Source organism: Aphelocoma coerulescens, chromosome 11 (assembly GCF_041296385.1).
Source record: "Aphelocoma coerulescens isolate FSJ_1873_10779 chromosome 11, UR_Acoe_1.0, whole genome shotgun sequence".
NCBI classification, from domain to species: domain Eukaryota; kingdom Metazoa; phylum Chordata; class Aves; order Passeriformes; family Corvidae; genus Aphelocoma; species Aphelocoma coerulescens.
The window spans coordinates 7,483,278-7,503,263 of record NC_091025.1 but is presented as its reverse complement, the minus strand read 5'-3'; the positions used below and the strand labels follow the sequence as shown (position 1 = coordinate 7,503,263).

The 19,986-nt window shown below is 46.1% G+C and overlaps 1 protein-coding gene across 4 annotated transcripts in view; it reads left to right on the top strand.

The window, feature by feature from the left end:
- Nucleotides 1-19,986, top strand: part of PLEKHG4 (pleckstrin homology and RhoGEF domain containing G4) — an 86,978-nt gene that overhangs the window by 13,800 nt on the left and 53,192 nt on the right. For all 4 annotated transcript variants that reach the window (XM_069026390.1, XM_069026389.1, XM_069026388.1 and 1 more), the window contains exons 2-6: nucleotides 629-826; nucleotides 7,052-9,173; nucleotides 14,356-14,571; nucleotides 18,401-18,524; nucleotides 19,625-19,718. In XM_069026390.1, the coding sequence (XP_068882491.1) occupies nucleotides 629-826; nucleotides 7,052-9,173; nucleotides 14,356-14,571; nucleotides 18,401-18,524; nucleotides 19,625-19,718 (2,754 nt within the window). The remainder of the gene's footprint in view (nucleotides 1-628; nucleotides 827-7,051; nucleotides 9,174-14,355; nucleotides 14,572-18,400; nucleotides 18,525-19,624; nucleotides 19,719-19,986) is intronic.

Here is a 19,986-nt window from a genome sequence, read left to right as displayed (position 1 = left end):
ACAGGCATCCTAGGTATCACTGGGTGTGCTCAGGGACCACAGGCAGCCCTGTTCACATGCAGTGTGTGAATCCTGGTGTGAGGCATCTCTCACTGCAGAAAATTCCTGGCACCTGGAGTGGAACCTTTCATGAGAGGAAAACAGCTTTGAATAATGAGGAGTTGCACTGGTGAATGGCTTTCCACAGGACCAAACAGCTCTGGCACCTTATCCTGTGCTGGAACTCCAGAGCGCAGGAGGCTGAGGAGTTTCAGCCCTTAGCCCACCAAGGAGGGTACCCAAAATATGGGGCTGGTGATGCGCCCACCCCATGACTGTCTCGCTCGCACGCGCTCACGTGCTGCGGTGTGGTCTAACAGCCGCCCCACCCCGCGCAGGCAGGAGAAAGACTTGCTGCGTAAGCAAAAGCTGGGAATTCTCGCCGCTGTGCGCAGCACTCTGTGAGCACTCCACTCCCGCTTTGGGAGAGCTTTTTTGTGTTTACCTGGAATCGCTGGTGCCAAAAGAAGCTAGAAAGGACAGCACTTGGCTCCTTTGATCTTCGTTCCTCCTGCATTTGGAGATGGCTGCGCTCCTGGGCGTTGGGCAAATTGTGCCCTGGTACCACTAACACTTTCTCTCTCGGCAGGACTCGGAATCACTGGACGGCTGCATTCAGAGCACGTTATCAGCACTCTACCCTCCGTTTGAGGCTACCGCAGCCACTGTTCTGTGCCAAGTTTTTGATGTGGTGGAGAAGACGTACCGTGGGGATGGACTGCACTACCTCATAGACTTCCTGATTCCAGCCAAGCACATCCTGCAGTGCATTCAGCAGGATGCCTGTGTGAGTACATCATGCTCTCTAAGGCCTGTGAAGTCTTTCTTGGAGAGTTTTCTTTCTGCTCTCGTATGCAAAACGGCTGGCAAAAAGCGCTTGAGTAGGTATGGCAGCCTAGGTGGGAGGGCAGGCAGACAATTAGGAAACAGTTGAGAAATTGTTGTTGAAGCTTAACCCTTCAGAGGTCAGAGATCGGGTGCGGAGCAGTGCTCTCCCTTTCCATAATCAGGAACACCAAGGGCTTAAGGAATTCACAGGAAAAGGTTTAGCAAAGTATTTGCTAGATGCGGCTGACTCGGGTGGCCTCTGACCCCAGCTGTTCCCTAGCCCTGTGGATGAAGCTGTCAGGCTCCCGCCACTGGCAGGATGATGTGCGAGGCAAAATGCTGCCAGTCGGTATTTTTCCCAGAACTCCAGCTCCCCTTTGATGGTTGCTGGAACGGTCACAAGGCTCAGTAGCCCTGAGGAGTCACGTTACATTTACTGCCAGAACGAGTCTAAGATTAACGAGCTTTACTGTTGGGAGTCTAAAATGTTAGAAACAATGAGTCAAACACCTCCATCACAAAACTTGGCTCGAAGTCTGCAAGATGAAAAAAACCCAACCAGCCCAGAAAACCTAAAATGTGGGTTCGTTCTAACCTTTTTGTCTCTGAATGCAGAGGGGGTGTGTGGCAAGGCTTTTGATTCAAGTCTTCATGGTAGAGGGCAAGGAATTCTAGGAGGAGGAAAAATACAGAACAGAGGCTGAAATAGTCACTCGTTTGTTTCAAGGAAGTGAAATACTGGGGGGAGAGACCCATCAGACAGGATAGATCCATGTGAGCCGGGCATCTTGAAAGTGTGTGTTTTGGTGCAGTGTTTGTCACCCCGTATTGTCACCAGCCTCCAGCTTGGTGCCAGCCGTCTGCTTTTGTGAGTCCAGGAAGATCCAAGGTGGTGCATAACCTTGCTATTCTCTCCCACTCTGAACACTGGAATAGAAGTTATTCCATCAGTGTCTGTAGCTGCAGCTTCCAACTCTATGATGCATCGGGTGTTTTTTCCCCTTCAAAGAAACAAAAGACTTTTCGTTTGTACAAACTGGTAATTATTTCAAGACGTTTCACGGCTTTCCCCAAAACGCCTCCCTTCGCTGAAGAAGCCAAGGTAGCAATTTCCCCACTCCTCGAGATTCCGGCAGCTTCCGAGCAGCCAGCGGTGCCTTGGGCAGGTGAGGCGGTGGAGGGGAGGGAGGGGAAGCAGCAGGCAGCTGGGCCCACAGTGCTGCTGTCCCAAAGGGGAGGTGTTGGGGACAAGGGCTGAGGAGCGCACAGGGCCGGCCCTGCGCCCACCGCGGCCCGCGCTGCCCTCGGGGCACGACGCGTGGGACACGGGTGTGGCGGCAGGGCGGGCCTTGGCCGGCCGGCAGCCAATGGGAGGACAGCGGGGGCTGCAGCAGCCAATAGGAGCGCGGGGCCGCCTTGACGGGCAGGGTGGCCTCGGCTGAGCTGTTGGAGGGCCGTTGGAGCACGAGGCGCTGAAGTGCTCGGCCCTGAAGGCGGGAGAGGTGTGAGGGCAGTGGGCTCTGGGCGTCCTGAGGAGGGAGAGAGGTGAGGGCAGTGGGCTCTGGGCGTCCTCAGGAGGGAGAGAGGTGAGGGCAGTGGGCTCTGGGCGTCCTCAGGAGGGAGAGAGGTGAGGGCAGTGGGCTCTGGGCGTCCTGAGGAGGCAGAGGGGTGAGGGCAGTGGGCTCTGGGCGTCCTCAGGAGGGAGAGAGGTGAGGGCAGTGGGCTCTGGGCGTCCTGAGGAGGCAGAGGGGTGAGGGCAGTGGGCTCTGGGCGTCCTCAGGAGGGAGAGAAGTGAGGGCAGTGGGCGCTGAGGGTCGTGAGGAGGGAGAGGTGAGGGCAGTGGGCGCTGGCGGTCCTGAGGAGGCAGAGGTGAGGCTGGTGGGCACTGGGCGTCCTGAGGAGGGAGAGATGAGAGCAGTGGGAGCTCGGGTTTCTGATGGGGGAGATAGGAAGGCAGTGGGCACTGGAGGAGCTCAGGGTGCTGGTGGCCCACCCGGCTGATGTGGAGCGTGGGCTCAGGTGACATGGAGGCGTGGGGGTGTCTGAGGTGTCCTGTGGGAGGGAGAAACCTGTACGGTGGGGTTGTCCTACTTGTGCAGCACGGTTTGGGGAGGTGATGCAGAGACACGAGCTTTGCTTGGAGGCCTGCCTGGCACTCCCTGGCCTGCCCAGTAGTCACAAGATGTGGGGATGGTGGGGCAGCTGCCTTTAGGGAGGGCTGCACAGGGTTTAGCATTCGGTGTTGGGGGCTTTTGGTGAGGTGTGAAATGTCTGGGAGAGTGGTCAGCAAAATCCTTTCTTGGTTGTGACCTTTTCTGGCCTTGACGCATGATTTTTGACTTCCAGAGTGGCAGTACAGGGAGATCGAGGGAAGCCCTAGGTACCTTGTACCCTCTTTAGAGTTGGGCCCAGGCTATTCCATATTTTATTTAAATGTCTGCTTGTTTGATCTTTTAAATTTATTACTTATTATTGATGAAATTTATTTAATTTGCTTTGGACTCTTCCCCAAACCTCCACTGTATACCCCTTCTTTACAGTCTGAAATCACAGAGGAATATTTCTTACTAATTGCTTTTTGGAAGTCTTGCCTGCCTTTTAGAGAGTCTAAACAAAAGCAGTGCTTCCTCTTTAGTTCGTAGTTCAGCTGCTCCGTGTGAGCAGTTCCTAAACACACTGGAGGGAAAAGAATTAACTCCTGTCTGAATGCCTACTGTAGAGAGTCTTGAGAGGACTGGATTTTTTGTCAGCCCCTGCAGTGACAAAAGTGTAAATGGCTTCATGAAGTATTAGACAACTTCATGGGCTTCAGCTGGGTGTGTTAAAATCATCAGTCTGTGTGTGATTCCTCAGGGACTGGAAGGGGTGTTCCAAGGGGGTCTGTCTCTGCTTAGCACAAAGTTAAAAAGCAGGTTTTGCCCTGGCCTTGAGGTGACATCCTGACCTAAATGGTCTGTTCCAGCTTAACCATCCCTGTAGCTCTGGAAGATTTCACCTTTGTGCCATTTTTGTCATTGGTGCTGAGCTCTTTCCTCAGAGGCAGCTTTATTCCTGGCTGCCGCCACTGGGTGTAGAGGGTGTTCCTGGCACTCCTATGATGAGCCTGGTTTGGCTCGGTAGTGTTTGGACAAGAGAAAAGCAAATCCTTGAGCCTTAAAGTGAAATTTTAAAAGGACTGTAATAAGCCGCTTAACATAAACTTCCCTTTGAAGGTGCATTTTGGAGCAGGAGCAGCATGAGGATGCTCCACTTCTAAAGTTCTAAAGCTCTGTAATGTTTAGGTTATTGTGGGACTTGCATTCCTGCTTGGATATTACTCTGCCTCTTGATGCAATTTAGACTGTGGCTTTGTAGGGTTTTTCAGGAACTTCAATGCATTCTGCATTTTGGTTTTGGTGATGTTATTGCTGAGTTTTCTCCTTATGAGTCAGTAGGCAGACAAGTAAGCATCTAAGCAGTGAGGCTGTGTTTTGGAATTTCTTAATGTATGAATGGCCCTCCAGTGGGTTACTCTGCATCCAAATTTTAACAGTATCTCTATGACAAGTATGTACTGATGGAATTCAGCTTTATGTTTATGCTGCTGCTTGATTGTGTCTTTCACTTTTCAGTCCTATAAACTATTATAGTTTGGGAACTGATCTTCTTTATCTGTGTCTTCTTCCCCTGAAAGACCCTTGGTACAGACCCTTGGTCTTAATACACCTACTAGGAGATACTCCACTGGGAGAAGAGGGGTTGGTGTGGTGTAGGGTGCCATGGTATTGTTTCTTCTGGAAAACTGCAAATGGCTCTAGTTTAAAACTTAGGTACAAAATACTTGGCTCGGGCACTTTGTAGGAGCCACAAGCTTTACTGACTGAGGTGCTGCGTGAGTCTTGAGCTTGATATAAAAGTCCATGAAGTACATTTAGCCTAAGGCCTGCTGGAGCCAGAGCAGCTTGTGCAAACTGCTGCAAGAAGTGGACTCTTGGTTTGCAGAGTTTAACTGGATGAAAGGAACTTACGGATAGAGGCATCTGTGTCTTGCAGATCAAAAAGCCTGAGAACATCAGACTGGAAAGCTTAGCTGTGCCTTTGAGGGAAGTACAAGCAACTGTGTGTTAGGTTATAGGGCTTTTGGGTTCTAACTTAATAGAAAGAGGAAAGAAGGGGAGGTGGGTCTGCTCTGAGTTGAGGTTAGAGTAGAAAGGTAATATTAATATGATCCTTCAAGTAAATGAAAACTAAAATAAGGTTCAGTTTTGGAGTGATACAGCACGAAGGTACATCAGTAGGACAGTAGCAGTAAGTGAACAGAAGTAAAACTGCTGTAACTGAACTTGGCTATTTTGAAGAAATAGGACTGGCAGGTCTCTGTCCTGGAATACGGAAGAAATTACCATATAATGCTGAATGTCTGGTAACAGGGATTTTATTGAATCTGTTAAGTCAGGGCTAGTAACAAAATACAGAGAACAAGCTGAGCCTACAACACAGTGCACTGAGCAAGGACTGAATTAACTGACCCATGAAAAACTGAATAACGTTTTCATGTGATTTGCTCCATGGCAGGTAGTGTCACACCAGCCTGTTTAATAAACCAGCTCTCTCTAGAGAGATAAGTTTCATTGTTTAATCTCTGCCATAAAGGATTTATTATGGAGTCATATGGAAGATTAATTACTGTGTCAAAGGGATTGAAGTTTATGCAAGAATTGCAAGATAGCTGTAAACTGGTGAAAAGGAGGGTGTTTGTACTGCAGGGAAAACAGAGTTGGAGGCAGGAGTCATGAAACACACAGTGCTTCTCGTCCAGGACCTTGGCATAAAAAGTAAGAGTATGTGTGGCATGTTTGTGGTGAAACCAGCCTAGGACAAACAAACAATAACCTGGAAGAGGAGGGTGATAAATGCATTGCACAAGATGAGCTCTAAAGCTTTGTAGTTAAATTTTTGTAACAGTAGACTCAAAGGGCAAGCATGTGCCTCCTCAAAGTGTCAGGCAGAATTTCTGTTGTGAACTGGAGTTCATCAGTTTGAAAAGAGAAACCAGTAGGTGGCTGGGTTGCTGTAGGGGTGTGACTGGAAGATGTGTGGGATCTTAGCTTTAAGGGATGCTTCTAGCACATTTGGGAAGTGCTGGTGCCATTATAGATAGTGTTTTGCAATGCTTTGCACAATGAACAAATGGAACAAAGAAACGTGTTTTTGAGAAAAAGAAAAGGGCATTACAAAGGAGATACTTCAGGCACACCGATGGGATGATGAAGGTACACATGCTAAGGGTGATGTGACATAGGTTAATAAGTCTAAGCAATGGGAACGCATCCAGAAAATAAGCTACAGGGTTGAGGAGGAAGAATTACTGATTATGAAGGGTGATTTGGTTTCCAGACATGTGAGCAACTTTGCTTCAGGTGCAAGGAGAGTTATAAATCTGGCTGGGCTGAAGGTAAGGATTGATGAATATAAGAAAGAAATTGCTTTGTGCTGGTACCTGTTGTTTCAAGGTGTGTGAGGATCCAGGAAGTTCCTTTCAGTTCTCTGGTTTCTCTGCTATATGGCAAAATACTTGAATTAGTTGAATCTGAATTGTCGTACAGAAAAAGATGAAATTAATTGTGGAATTGATGGCTTATTTAAGGAATTAAGCCTTAATTTAAATCTTACCCAAACAGAATCAAATTCAAAGCACTGAAGTTATTTTTTGAAGTTGTGATAAAGCTGTAAATAATTGAGTAACTCAGTTCAGCGATGAAACTTCAGTTCTTTTACCTGGGTGGGATTTGTCTGAGGCATAGCCTGAGTGCTGCTATGTTTTGGGAATGAGGAAATCGCTGGTATGTTAAGTGTGGTTCCTTGCAGCTTGCTGATGGGACTTGCTGCCTTCTTTCTCTGTGGCTCTGCTGCGCTTTCTTCATTTGCGGCTTCCTGTCTCCTGTTTTATCTTTGCAGTATCTTCTTCCCTTCATTGGGAGGTTGCAGCCTCCCAGTGGTACTTTTCCCACCTGTTCTGCATAGGTGGTTTGTGTTGGTAGCTTTTCTTGTTTCTGCTTTTTAAAGAGAAGACCTCAGTGTGAAAAACTCGCCTACACCAATAATAAAAGACCCCAAATTCATCTGTTTTCTTGATCTCTCTTATTGAAAAGCTTGAGCTGAGGTCTTTTCCTGGTGCTGAAAACGCTTTCTCTTGTCTCCATAGGCTCCGTACTGCGGATTGCTGTTTCGCCATGCAGGCTGGCCCCTGTGTATTCAAGAGAAGATTGTAATCCAGCTAGCTTCCATTGACTGGCGAATCTTGAAGCCTGGTGACTTCTACCTGCAGGTGGTCCCCTCTCTGAAAAAGCCTCCACGAATTGTATTGAAATGTTTGGCAAAAGACAAGCATAATGTAGAAGAAGTGGTGATTCCAGAAGTTTCATATACCTCTATTTTTACTCTGGAATGGTTGAGTACATTCAATGGAGAGCGGATGGGTATAGCACTGGAAAATTGTTTACTAACCACTGATGACAAAATATTTCGTGTCCCCTGGGATAAAGTGGTTAATCCTGAATTTATAAATAAACCAAAAATAATTGAAAACAGTATCATCTCTCCAGAAATAACAGAGGAACATTCGATTTTGTGCCTCCCCACGGACCTTGCTGAGTGCGGTTCACCAGACCTGAGGTCTCATCTACAGGAACTAAGTCCAAATCAAGACAACCCTGTCATTAGCAGCACAGCTCCAAAGTTAAGTGAATCTCTGGTCAATGGTGTCTGTACAAGTCCTGTGACTCAAGAGAGCTTGAGAAGTGACCTTGAAGGGGAGTACGTTGAGCTGGCAGAAGTTTCACTGCCCAGATTTGGGCCACAAACAGGATCTTTAACCCAGTCACTGGCGTTAAGTTATCTAACTCAGCCCAGAGCACGAGTGAATGAGTCTAAAGGCAAGCACAGGTTTATTGTCATACAGGATAGCACCTACTCCAAGAACTTAATTCAGTCAGCACTTATGCAGAAGGAGCACTGTCAAATGGACACTCTGAGCACTTCTACAGAAGTTCTCAAAAATGTCGTTCCATTGGAAGGCAACAAAATGATGGCACATGGAGAACTGTCTCCAGAAGGTCAGCTGAACCTGGTTGATCCTGGAAGCATGGGTGATAACTTTCCTGTGGCTGAGTCTGCTGCTTGCCGCACAGGAGATTCATCTGCAGTGCAGGAGACTCGCAGTGAACACTCACTGGGTTGGCGATATGCACTGTGCAGCTACAGCGATGTGTGTGCTGGAGATGGTATCAGCTGCAAAGCACAAGTGCCTGGTGCCCCTGGAAACATGGAGGGACAAAATGATGGACCTAGTGAAAATGCTGGTGTTGAAACATTGGAGCACAGCCCAGAAGTGATTCTAGATGCTACTGCTGCTAAAGAGGAGGTGATGCGGGGAGTACACACAGAACCACTGATGGAGGGTCAGAAGGAGGCGACACTGATGGATGCTTCTCCTGTGTCTGTCCTAGGGCCTTTGGGACCACGTTGCACACTGAAGGAAGATTCTGATATCTCTTGCCAGGGTGTCAGTGGAAGTGTTGAGCCAGTGCAGGTCACTGCATTGCCTGAGAATTCAGATTTAGGTGTGGAGAGAGGCTCTCCTTCAGGGAACGTGGCAGATGTAAGTGCTTGCTGCAGTGATAACGAAGCAAATACCAGTTCTCCGTTAAATCCTCCAGAACAGAACCAAGGAGATGTAGATGAATTTGAGGTGGGAACAAGGGACAGCCAAGAGGAAATAAAAGAGTCTGAAGAAATGTTGACTGTAAGTGACAATCAGACTAGTCATAGTCACTGTTCTGTGAAGGCTCCAGTGGATGGAGCCGTGTCAGATGGTGAAGAGCAAGAGCATAAAAAGGCTGAAGAAGCCATACTGCTCCAAACTGCCCTGTCAGCAGAGGGGGATCAGATGGCAGAACAATTAAGTAACAGTGACTTGTTGGGTCCCAATGCACAAGAAGAAGACTCAAGTCAGTTCAAAACCCAGAGGTCTGGAGGGAGGTTTGAGGAGCCACAAAGACTGGTGGAAAACCATGGCTGTGAAAGTGAAGAGAACTCTGTGCTGAATCCAGAGTGTGTTGCAGTACAGAACTTGCAGGGACAGGAGGAGAACCAGGAAAGTTTTTCTTATGGGGAAAGGTGGAAGATTACAGCCTCAAAAACACTGGAATCCATTGAAGAGGAATTGGAAGTTGGACCACTGTCCTCAGGACCCTCTGAGGGGCATAAAGAGCCTACCACTCTGCACTCGCATCCAGAGGCAGCTTCTGGGGCATCATCTCCTAAAGGTACGGCCATTGGATATTTGTGTGGTTGTTTTTGGTAACATGAATTGAAAGCAAAATCCTCAAGGAGTACTGCTTGAATACTACTTATCAGGCAGGATTTGATAAGTACATCTGGGAGGCTTTGGGGTAATAGCACAAAATACTGGGATGTGATTAAATTGTCATTTTTTGTGGCATGAAATGAGCTTTCTCTTCAGAGGTGGGTTTATTGTGGTATTTTGTTTAAAATTTCTTTGCAAATTTACATTGATACAAAGTTCCATTGTAAGAAGCTTTTAATTTCAGTTAATCTGATTGCTGGTGACCTCCACCCGCTACGTTCATGGTGTGCAGAATGTGTGCAGAGAGACTTGTCTAACTGTACAAGTCTTTCATAGTTGAAAACTGGCTTTAGGAAGATGATTGTGGCAAGAGGAAGCAGCAATGGATGCCACAGTAAAATACTAGCTATGTAATGGGACCTGAAGATCAACAAATGTATGTGCTGGTAACTGATTTCAGGCAGCAAACATCAGAGTTGAGGGATTCCACCCCTCTTCCCTGCCTTCCCCTCCGGCACGCTTTCTTCAGCTTGATTATGTTTCAAGTAGGAGCTGTTTAACTTGAGTGGGAGAGCAGATAAATTAGGCATCTAACTTCAACTCAGATGGAGTGTGCAAGCAGGTATTACCCAGATTTCTTGATGCTTGGGTTCCTGAGCTGGAGCTGTGCTACTTCAGAAGGAATTGGGAGGGCAATCCAGCTGTCTGCCTTTTGCACCAGACTGTAGGCAGGCGGTGTGTAACCACACGGGCCCGGTGTGGGCTTTCCCCAGCTCTGCTGAGTCTGGAAAGCTGCAGCTCGATATGCAGATCACACGGAGGAGCGGGTGTGCGGCGGGGGCGGGTGGAACATGCCATTCCAGTTCAACAGCTCTCATTCCCTGAGACCCCTGGCTAGGAAAACTACCCAGCTTGAAATATTGGAGTGAGGACTCTTGAAAGGGTTGGCGTACAGACCTGTGTTGCTAGAGCATGTTTGACCCTCTGGGGCAACAGATCCAGAGCTGGTTGTCTTGGGACGTGCTGCCACTGTAATGCTTGCCCCAGTCCCAAATTATGTGGCCAAGAGCTGCAGCATGACTCCATTTGGCTGCACACACAGCTGCTTCTCAAGTGTCCAAATGTCACATTTTACCTGATGTCTTAGCGACCTCCTAATGGAACTAAATTAGTGTCCATTGATTAAAATAAAATTTCATTAACATTTGTATCAAACTCATTTAATTCCATAGTTAGGCAAGCCCAGGGTTGCCAGGCATTTCTAATACTTTTGAAGTGACAAGCATTTCTCTTCTGTGAAATGGAAAGGTCAGCTCAAAAGTTTCTATTTCTGCAGTGCACATCTCTATGAGCATCTATCACCATGAACAGAAAAAAGAGGATCACCTTCTGCTTGTCTGTGGGTCTTGGGGGATATATGCCGGGAAGTAACTGCGCTGTGGGTATCTCTTCCCCTGGCCAAGCTGAACCTGGCTTCATTTCATGCTTGCTCAGGACTGGGCCTTGAAACACCTAGTCTGTGTTGAGTGCTGGGTGGACACTTTGCTCATGAGTCCAGTGGCTGCTTGTTCAGTGTTCCCATCTCTTCTGTCTAAAATTAGCCAGGTCCAGCTCGTTATGAGATAATAAATGTGATATTCTCACTGCTCCAAAGAATAAATCTTGGCCACTGCTGGAGATTTCAGCAATGATGGACCCCTCTTGGGTACGTGTGGAGTTTGTTTTTAATGAAAGACAATACAAATGATTCTGGGGATTTGACTGAAATAAGTGACATTCGTGCCTCAAGTCTGCTGATGTTAAACTTGGGCATTGCCGTTTAAGAAAAAAGCAAGCCTTGTTATCTCAGTGTTTGTAAAGCAAAAGAAACAACCTAAATTGCCAGGAAAACTACCCAAACTAACCAAATAAACTCTTGAAGGCAAAGGGCAGCTGAAGTATCTTAATACTGACAATATTTCTTAAACACTATAGCTGGCACTATAAAAATCTTAATCCATTCAATTACATTTGATTGCTTTGAGATCCAAACAAGCCATCCCTTTATCTAGCCCCATTAAACCCTCAGAGATATACTCATAAGATAATTTAGAGATAAAATTACAAAGCAAAGCAAATGTCCTACAAATGGACTCTATCAGCAAGGCAGTTCTGTAGGTTAAATTCTCTGTGTCTTGTTGAGGTCATTTTGCTACTATGATTGGAAACTGTGGGTATCTTGCCCACTTTTAAACTATAAATAACAACAAAGCTTAAGCTTTACTGGGTCAATTCAGATGTGAAGTTCACACCTCAGCAGCAGTGGGCAGAGGCACAATTTGCTCTGTGTGAGGTGGAGGAGCTTGCTTGTCCCAGCAGATATTGTAGATTATGTCAAAATACATGTTCAGAACTGGGGCATCTGAGTTTGCTGTGTCTGCAGGTTTTTCCTTGTCTCTTAACTCTCTTCCTTCCATTCTCAGTGAGCTTATTTTCTGCACAAATATAGTCTAACTTAGAAAGAGTCCGATATAAATAGAAATAAAGTCTGAAGTCAAATGTGAACTGTTTTGAGTTGGTGGCTTAACATTTACACTGGTTCCATTCACAGATAATATGACTGCTGTTTTTTCCTAATGACTAGCATCTAAATGAAAGTGAATTTTGAAATTTTGGAGCTTTGGAAAGAATTCCTCTATTTTGTGTGTGGAAAATATCTTAATATTCAAGAAATAGACTGAAAAGCCACACTGGGGCATATTCAGCAGCACCTGTTAGGGTGTTCCATTCCTGCTCCCGGTTACTACCTGATGTTAGCATAGGTGATACTGGTGCTGGGGCAGTTTGCAAGGAAAATGCTAATGTCTCTTTGAAATGCGTACAAGCAAATCCTCCTCTACCACTTCCTTAACCTCGGGGAAAGGTGGAACCTGCAAACACGGCAAATTCAGATGTCCCTGTTCTCAATTTGCTTTTAGATGTAATCCTCCGCATTCTACAATTTCCGCTTTAGTGAGTGCCTCCGCCCCAGATTGCAAATAACTAACAGTGTGCTTGGCCTGCTTGGGAGAGGCAGCATCTGCAGATCTGAGCTGGGCCTCAGAAGCTCAGGGAACAGTTTTGTTTGGGCAAGATGTGCATAGTCTGGAGGCTGCACAGCTCCAGTGAGGTTTCCTCAGTGCTGAAGAGCCCCAGTATCAGAACTGTGTGTGGCGGGCTGAGCAAAACGCTTCTCTCCTACCTTTTGGGAGCTGCTACCTCATTCCTAAGAGATATATCCAAGGCAGGAGTGTCATGTACATTTATGTATTTCTCTTGCCCTGGTGTGTAACGTATGTGGAACACACCTATCTATGTTCCCTTTCTTATCCTCTTTAAATTTCACCTTTTGGTCCTCTTTGCAGGCTTTTGTCATTTAATGCAGATCCCTTTACTACAAGCTGTGTAGTTCTGCTTATTGCCAGGCCTTACAGCTCATTGATAAGGTGATTCCGTGTTCTGCTAAAAGATCTACTAGCTTTTAATGTGAAATCTTTGGGCACAACTTCCATGACACTATGATACCCTTTCTGCAGGAGATCATTGTCCCTCTAAAACGCTGCTTCAGGAGGATGTAGCAGTGTTGTCCGAAGTGGATGACCTCTTGCACCACTGGGAAGTGGAGGCTGAGGTAGCCCTAGGAACAGAGTGGGGCTCTAGTGTGGCCCAACACTGAGCACAGCCCTGAAGCCATCACAGCAGCTTATGTGGCCATATGCAGCAGATGCCAAGCTGGGTCCCAGGGATGCTCCTCAACCAGGGGTGTTACCAAAGAGGAATGAGCAGCTATTCTGTCATGACCTCGATGGTGCAGAGTCCTGGAGCTCCTCCTAGTTTCCCCCCACTGTTGGGTAATTTGGTGCAGTGAGCCATGCTGCTCAGGGCACTTCTCTCACCCGTTGTAGCAATTTTGAAAGTAGTTCGGGCTAAGCCTCAACCTGTAAATCTCCTTCACTGCTAAAACTCGTATTGAAAGCCACTTCAAGGACTGCTTTGTTCCTGGTCCTGCTCTTTAATGAAGTATTGGAATCTGTTAGTAAATAAACTGAGTCAAGTGTCAACATTGTTGATGCAGCAGGAAGGTAGGATGGTTGAAGTAAATTTTAAGTAGCAATTAAAATGTCTGACTTCATAGCAAGCAAATAAATATTCCACTCTTATTCTCCTGAAGAAAGGTTGATATTTTTGTTGGTAGATACTGAAGTATCAGGATTTGCAGTGAAGTATAGCCTTTTATTTAGTACAGATTTCAGCAAACACCGGGATAGCCTAGTTCTTTATTTAGGGTGTTAAAGATGCGTGATTGAAGATGTGCTGTTAGCTTCTTATGATGTTGGGAAATAGGGAATCATACTTCTTACACAGTGGGTAGATAACTTTTTTTTTTTCTTTCCACGTAATCTTACATGAAAATTGAATCTTGATAGAACTAGTCTTAGTTTCCACGTAGTAGCCAAGATATTTAATTTTAGAATTAACTGATTCTGATAACTTGTACTTTAGAGCTGAAGTGTCAGACAAAGGAAGCATTTTGTGCAGTTCTTGAGCAGGAGCTGGTTGGTGTAATCATTCTGTCCTTCAGTGCTTTGAAATGGGTTTCTGACTTTCACATTGTGTTAATTAAAAAAGTCTGGACAAGGAGAACAAGGTCTCTTTGGCTAATTTCCAGCTGATTTGTCAGCCTCCAGTTGACTTCATGTTTTCAGGAACTAATCTGAAAGTGGTGTTGGGGGAGTAATTCTGCTCCGATGGAGTAGCCCTCCCTGTCAGAAGCTGGTTTATCACTTCAGCATGCTCAGATTGTTGGAGCTCAGCCAGGGACTTGCACTGTGCCAGACTTCCAGGCTGTGAGCAGACATGTACTGCTTGAAGTTACCTTTAAAAAGGACTTTGACTACAGTAATCCTGATCTGAATCGAGCTTTTGTACTTTGCAAACTTCACAATAAATTGGTTTCTTTTTTTAGAATTACAGTAGTATTAATGTTATAACCAGAGTGTGCATGCTGCTGGCATGAGGGCTGGAGGAGCTGCAGAGTGCTGGGTCCCTCCCCAGTCTGGTGCTTACCTGGGACCTTTTGTGTGGAACTTTGCTTGAGCTTCTGTTTGTTGCTTGTCTTACAGAGATGGTGTTAGAAGAGACAGAGATGAGAAAAGAGGCAACTGGCACAGGTGTGTTGAAACCAGTGAGTAAAATCAGTGCCCTGGAGGAAACTTCACCACTTGTTACTCCCCCAACATCCCCTACTTCTGGAACTGCCTGGGGTGGTCAGTTTGCACCTACCATAGTCAAGGATGTGAACCCAGAACTGCTCAGGAGTGGAGTTGCCTACCTGCCTGGTGAGTAGCTGAGCCAGAACGTGTCTTGGAAATGTGGTTTGTAGGAGGGCAAGGGAGATGAGCCTCCTTTTGCAGCACTGGAGACTGGTTCCAATTCTATTTCTTTCACCCCAAACCTCTTCAGAAGTTACACTTCTTGAATCCTCTGAAGTTTCTGAATGGGCAGGACAGGAAGTAGAACTTCCCTGCCATTAGAGTAATGTTAATTTGCTCTCAGGAGTCTCAAAATGTTAACCAAGCGTGTATGAGTCAGAAATGCCAAATCTGTGGACTCATACCAGGAGTTCAAAAAGAAAAGAGTGAGGGTGCAGCTAATGATGGGCTGGTGGGCCTGACATCAGACCTGGTCAGAAGAATAGGAACTTGATTCACTTGGTAGATGATTAAAGGATAGGAATGTAGAAGATGCTCTTTGACAGGACTCTTGAAAACCAGTTTTATTCTTGGTAATTAGAAGTTTGGTTGATTAAATGTAGCTACCTAGATATAATAGATTTTTAGAAAACATTTGATTTCATGACACAGAGAGTTGAAAGGAATATCCCAGTGAAGCAGATGAGCAATGTGTAGGATGAACGATACTGTAGAAAACAGCAGATGACAAAACTAGCTATCAAGGGAGGAGTTCCCAGAATTATTCTGCCAAAATCAGGTTGTAGGTCAAATGTTATTCAGTGTTTGCATCTGATAGAGCAATGAGTATCAAGTAGCTGCAGATAAAATTTCTGCATGGGGCAAATATTGGCAGAGGAGTGAACAAAGCTGAGGCTGTTGGACAGAGCAGCCAGCATTGCTTGGTGTACAGGGCCCACACAAGATGTCTTTGTGTTTAACCAAACATGAAGTAAAGCAGAGGAAGTAAGATCTACCTGTCTAGTGAGAAACAGCATTTGGCAGGTCTGTGTAAGGAGCCCCTGTGGGCTTGTCCTTCCCAAGCCAGCGAGAGGGTTTTTTGGTGTGGGGCAGGAGGAGCTGCATTTGATCAGCTCAGGAACCACATATGAGTTGAAAATTGGGCAGAGGGCCCAAGCTCAGAGAAGAGGTCAGGCAGACCTGTGCAGGGTGGTGGAGTTGGGAAGAAGAGCAGAAAGGCAGCACAGGCATCTCCCAGGTGGTGCTGGGTCTGCAAGCCCCATTTTGACCTCACATGTGTAAAGGGGAGGAGACGATATACAGATTAAGAGACTGATTTTTGCTTCTGTTGGTGATGCCTCTCAAATAGTTTGGGCTGTGTTATAAAAGGAAATGGTAAATATTGGAGGTGGTGCAGAGAAGGGTGACAGCCCTTTCTTGTAACCAGACTGGGTGTCTAATGGCTAGAGACTGGAAGGTTGTTTATCACAGGATGATTGAGAAAGAGGTGCAATCACCGTTGTGCCAGGAAGGAAGAAGGGAGTTAAACTTTCCCAGTTTCTGGAAGAAGGTGAAATGGAAAACCAAGGGCAGGGCAGAGTTGTGGTACATTCATATGTGTAACTTTGCATTAGGAGATGAATTGTTACAATAAATTCCAAAGGAAGATTTTTAATCATCTGGTCTGCTGATCAGGTTGGACATTTTTATGCTGTATATAACAGCCCAAAAAATTACAGGATTAGAGAGGGTCTTTCAGAGAAGCTCACAGTCCATGCTGTTGCAGGAGCCTGACCATGTTACCTAACACTCCCTTTGTCACAGATTCTTATCATAATGTCCCACTGTTAAATGAGGCAAAAGCATTTGAGAATGTGATGAAGGGATGTGCCCTTCTAATGCCCAGAAGAAGCAAGGATTTGGTTTGGTACTGCTTCCAAGGAAGTTTTTTTCTAAGGAAGGAATTGTGTTTCCTGTAAAAGCAGTATCAGATTTGATTGACCTCTCTGCCCCTTTGGGGTTTCAGTGGGCAATCCTCACGCCTGAGGGAATGTACTGACCACTCAGTTAAATGCTTTATGTTTGTCAGTGGTAATGACACAGTAATTACATTAGAAAGAATAACTTTTGTAATGAATGGTAAATAAAAGCTAATTAATAAACTGGTAGCTGATGGAGTTAGACGAAACTGCCAGGATAGTTTCAGTTCTGGGTTCTGCTCCTGAATGATCTAGGTTATGCTGCTGTTGAAGACCTAGCCCGGGTGGCTGTAGTTGCTTTTTTTGACCTGGTCAGGCAATTCCAAGACTACTATATGGAAGTTCAAGGTTTAATCAAATTCTGGTGATACCCAACCTGCCTGATGGACAGAAGATGTTGCTTCAGAGTTAAAAAGCTTTTACTGAGCGTGGTTATTGAGCCATTTTTCCAGTAATTGAGGGCTTTGCTATTTTATTTTGTGATGGTCCCCTTAGCTTATGAAACAAATTACATTAACAAGCTTTTTCTAATTTCTTTCCAGCTTTTTGATTATGCAGCATCCAGGCTGCAGTATTTCAGGAGTAATAAAAGTCCTCCTGAATCACACTGATGATGAAAGATTTTTATTAGCAAGAGAAAGCCTGTGCATAGTTTTGGTCCCTGGGAGGGAGAAAGCCCTGCTTCAAAATGGTATCCATCTGTGTCTGTGGCACTTACTCGAGTCAAGTCCTAGTGACAGATTGAGATCACACCGGGGCAGCTTTCCATGCTTGGGGCTGTCCATCTGTGTCTGTTTTACCTGTCAGCTCACATGCTTGTCCCTGGGATGGGGGAGAGAGGTAGTCCAGGACTGTATCTCCTGTGGTAGCAAGAGTTCAGGAGAGGAAGAAACAGCTTTCTCTAGGCCTCTGGTTTTGTCTTGTGCTTGGGATTTCTGACACACACACCCCCCTTCCATCCTTCCTTATACAGTTTGTATGACAGGATATGGCTCCTGTTCCTGTGAAATACTTTTCACACAAGCAGTGTTGTACCTCCTGTTCTCCAAATCACTCACCTTCCCAGCTGCTTGAGCAGGCTCACTGCAGGCACTGCCTGATTTGGAGTCTCAGAGGCAGTTCTAGATCTCCAGTGTGGTGTGTCCACCTGTTCTTTATCCTGCTTTTGCATCTGGAGAAGAGGCTGGACATAATTCCAGATCTGGCACTGTTGAGTCCTTTTCCTCCTGTGGTAAGCTGTGACTTTGGGCTTTTGGAAAACGGGTGGCAGAGAAGCACTGTCCTTCCTGGCTAACTGAAGCAGAGGGATTTCTCCTTCTTCAGTGTATTGCAACTCAGCTGGGTTGCCCATACTGTGCTGTATCTATTCCTTGGGCACTGAGCAAGCTCTGCACGTAATGAAAGCTTGGCACTGACTGCCCTTGTCAGAGCTGTAGGCAGGCAGGAGTGTGCTCCTGGGCTGTCCTCTCTGCAGCCTCTGAGGAGGAGCTCTGGGCTCCTGCTCCAGGGCTTTGCTTCGAGGAGATGCCTGGTTCTGTTCTCAGCTCAGCCTGCAGCATGTGCCCAGTCTCGTTACATGGTGCATGTTCTGCAGACCTGTCTGTGTTCTCTCATCTGACAGCAATGTGAAGGTGAGATTCTTTATCTTGAGTTTATGAGATGCTTGCTTTTCTCAAGATGGGGTTATTAGGCAACTTCAGCCATATTTATGAAGAATGTATGTTTGGGTAAAGGACAGCAGTCCAAATTTAACACTACCATGAGGGAAAGACAAGCTGAGCTCATCTGCTTCACTCAGGGACAGCATTTGGGTACTTTGGAAATGTGTTTATAGCCTCCTACCATCTGCGGCATACAGAGAATCATACATATTGAGCTCTGTGGAGGATTTCCAGGAAGGTGGTGGGGTCTTAGTGGGAGAACATGAGGCATACACACCTGGAACCAGGCTCTGTTGAATTACTTGTGTCATTTCCACCCCTGCTCTCTTTTTACAGGTACAAGAGACAAATCAGGACGTGCAGTGGCCATAATAACGACAAGGAACGCAGCCTGGTTAAACCCCCACTGCAATACCACTGAGCTTGTACGCCTTCTTCTGTACTTGCATAGCATCCCAAGGTTTGTGATGCTCTTGGGCTAACAGGGCAGACAGCTGCTGCCCTGTCTACTCTGCCTTTCAGGGAGGTGGGAATTGAGGCAGGAATGGAAAGAGATTGACTTTCTTGGCCTAGGAACTTGGTCCAGGCAGTCCTGAAATTACACAGGTGGCAGTCTTCTGCTAGGGTGAACAAGCTTGTGTTGAGCAAGCACTTCACCTGTTCTGTATATGCCTTGCCCACATGGTGTGATAGAATTTGGTGTGTACTGAATGTTTTCATGTGTTGCCGTGAATCTAAGCCATTCTTGCTATCCTTCATTAGTTCAGAAAATGGGATTTGGGAGCTATCATGGGGCAGTCATGCAGCAGCTCTGTGATAGTGTTGTGACATGATATTTCAGGGCCAGGCCTCCATGCTGAGAAGGAGGGAGGATCTGCAAGGGTTGAGAGTCTGTCTTGATGTCTGGCTGAAAATTGTTTTTGGAGTCTGCAGGCTGGAGTTTGCTGCAGCTGCTCTTCCTCTCACTATGACAGGCTCTTCCTCCTCAGCTCATCACTACATTTCACTTTTAGATGATTAAATAAGAAGAGGTAAAGCTAACTCTCTGCTACTGATTTTTTTTTAAGCCTTTAAACTATTAATAAGGGGAGCAGGCTTAACTCATGAGAAAGTTTCTGCAATTTGTGCTTTGCTTCATATGCTTCTCCCTTCAGATCTGGGTGAGATAGGCATTGGGTCTGCTCCAGACTGGCTGTTCTTCTGAAGCAGTGAGGCTGAAACCAAGCTTGTCCCTGAATACAATTAGGAAGGACTGGTTTTCCTGTGTGGATTATCCAGTGGGCATCAGCACCTTTGCCATCAGTGACACATATTCTAGGAATAGGAAAAATGGGAAATTGGGTGGAAGTCACAGAATCATATGGCAAAGGTAAAAACTGAGCAATCGGTTGGTGGTTTCTGTGTATATATCTTGTTTAGGAGAAGGCGGCCAGTTTGTTCCTGTTATTACAAAGCCATAATGTACTGTTTTTTTCACCCTGCCACAACTACAAGTTGTTTCCATAGTCTTGTTAATTTTCATTGCTGACAAAGGTGACCTTTTTATCTTTGTCCTTGCAGACCAGAATGTCAGGCTTTGGGTCTCACTGTTCTTGTGGATGCTCGTCGCTCTCTACCCGTTCCTGCTCTCTTCAAGGTATTCAGCACGTTGCAGGTGAGCCTCGAGCTTGGGCAGAGGAACACTGGCTGGCTTGCAGTCGTGGTTGGATGTTACATCTCCATCTGCTGCTTATGTGTCCATCTGCCACCTGGCTTTCAGTTGTCTTTGGGAGGTGGAGATATGCACCCAACCCTCCTTTAGGAGGATGACCTGGACTTGCCAGACTGCAGACAAAGCAAAAAACCTAAGCAAGTCTGAGTTAGGGGAGAACACCCCTCCCCACCCTTCCAAATTTGCTTTCATCTCAGTGCTGAGAACAGCC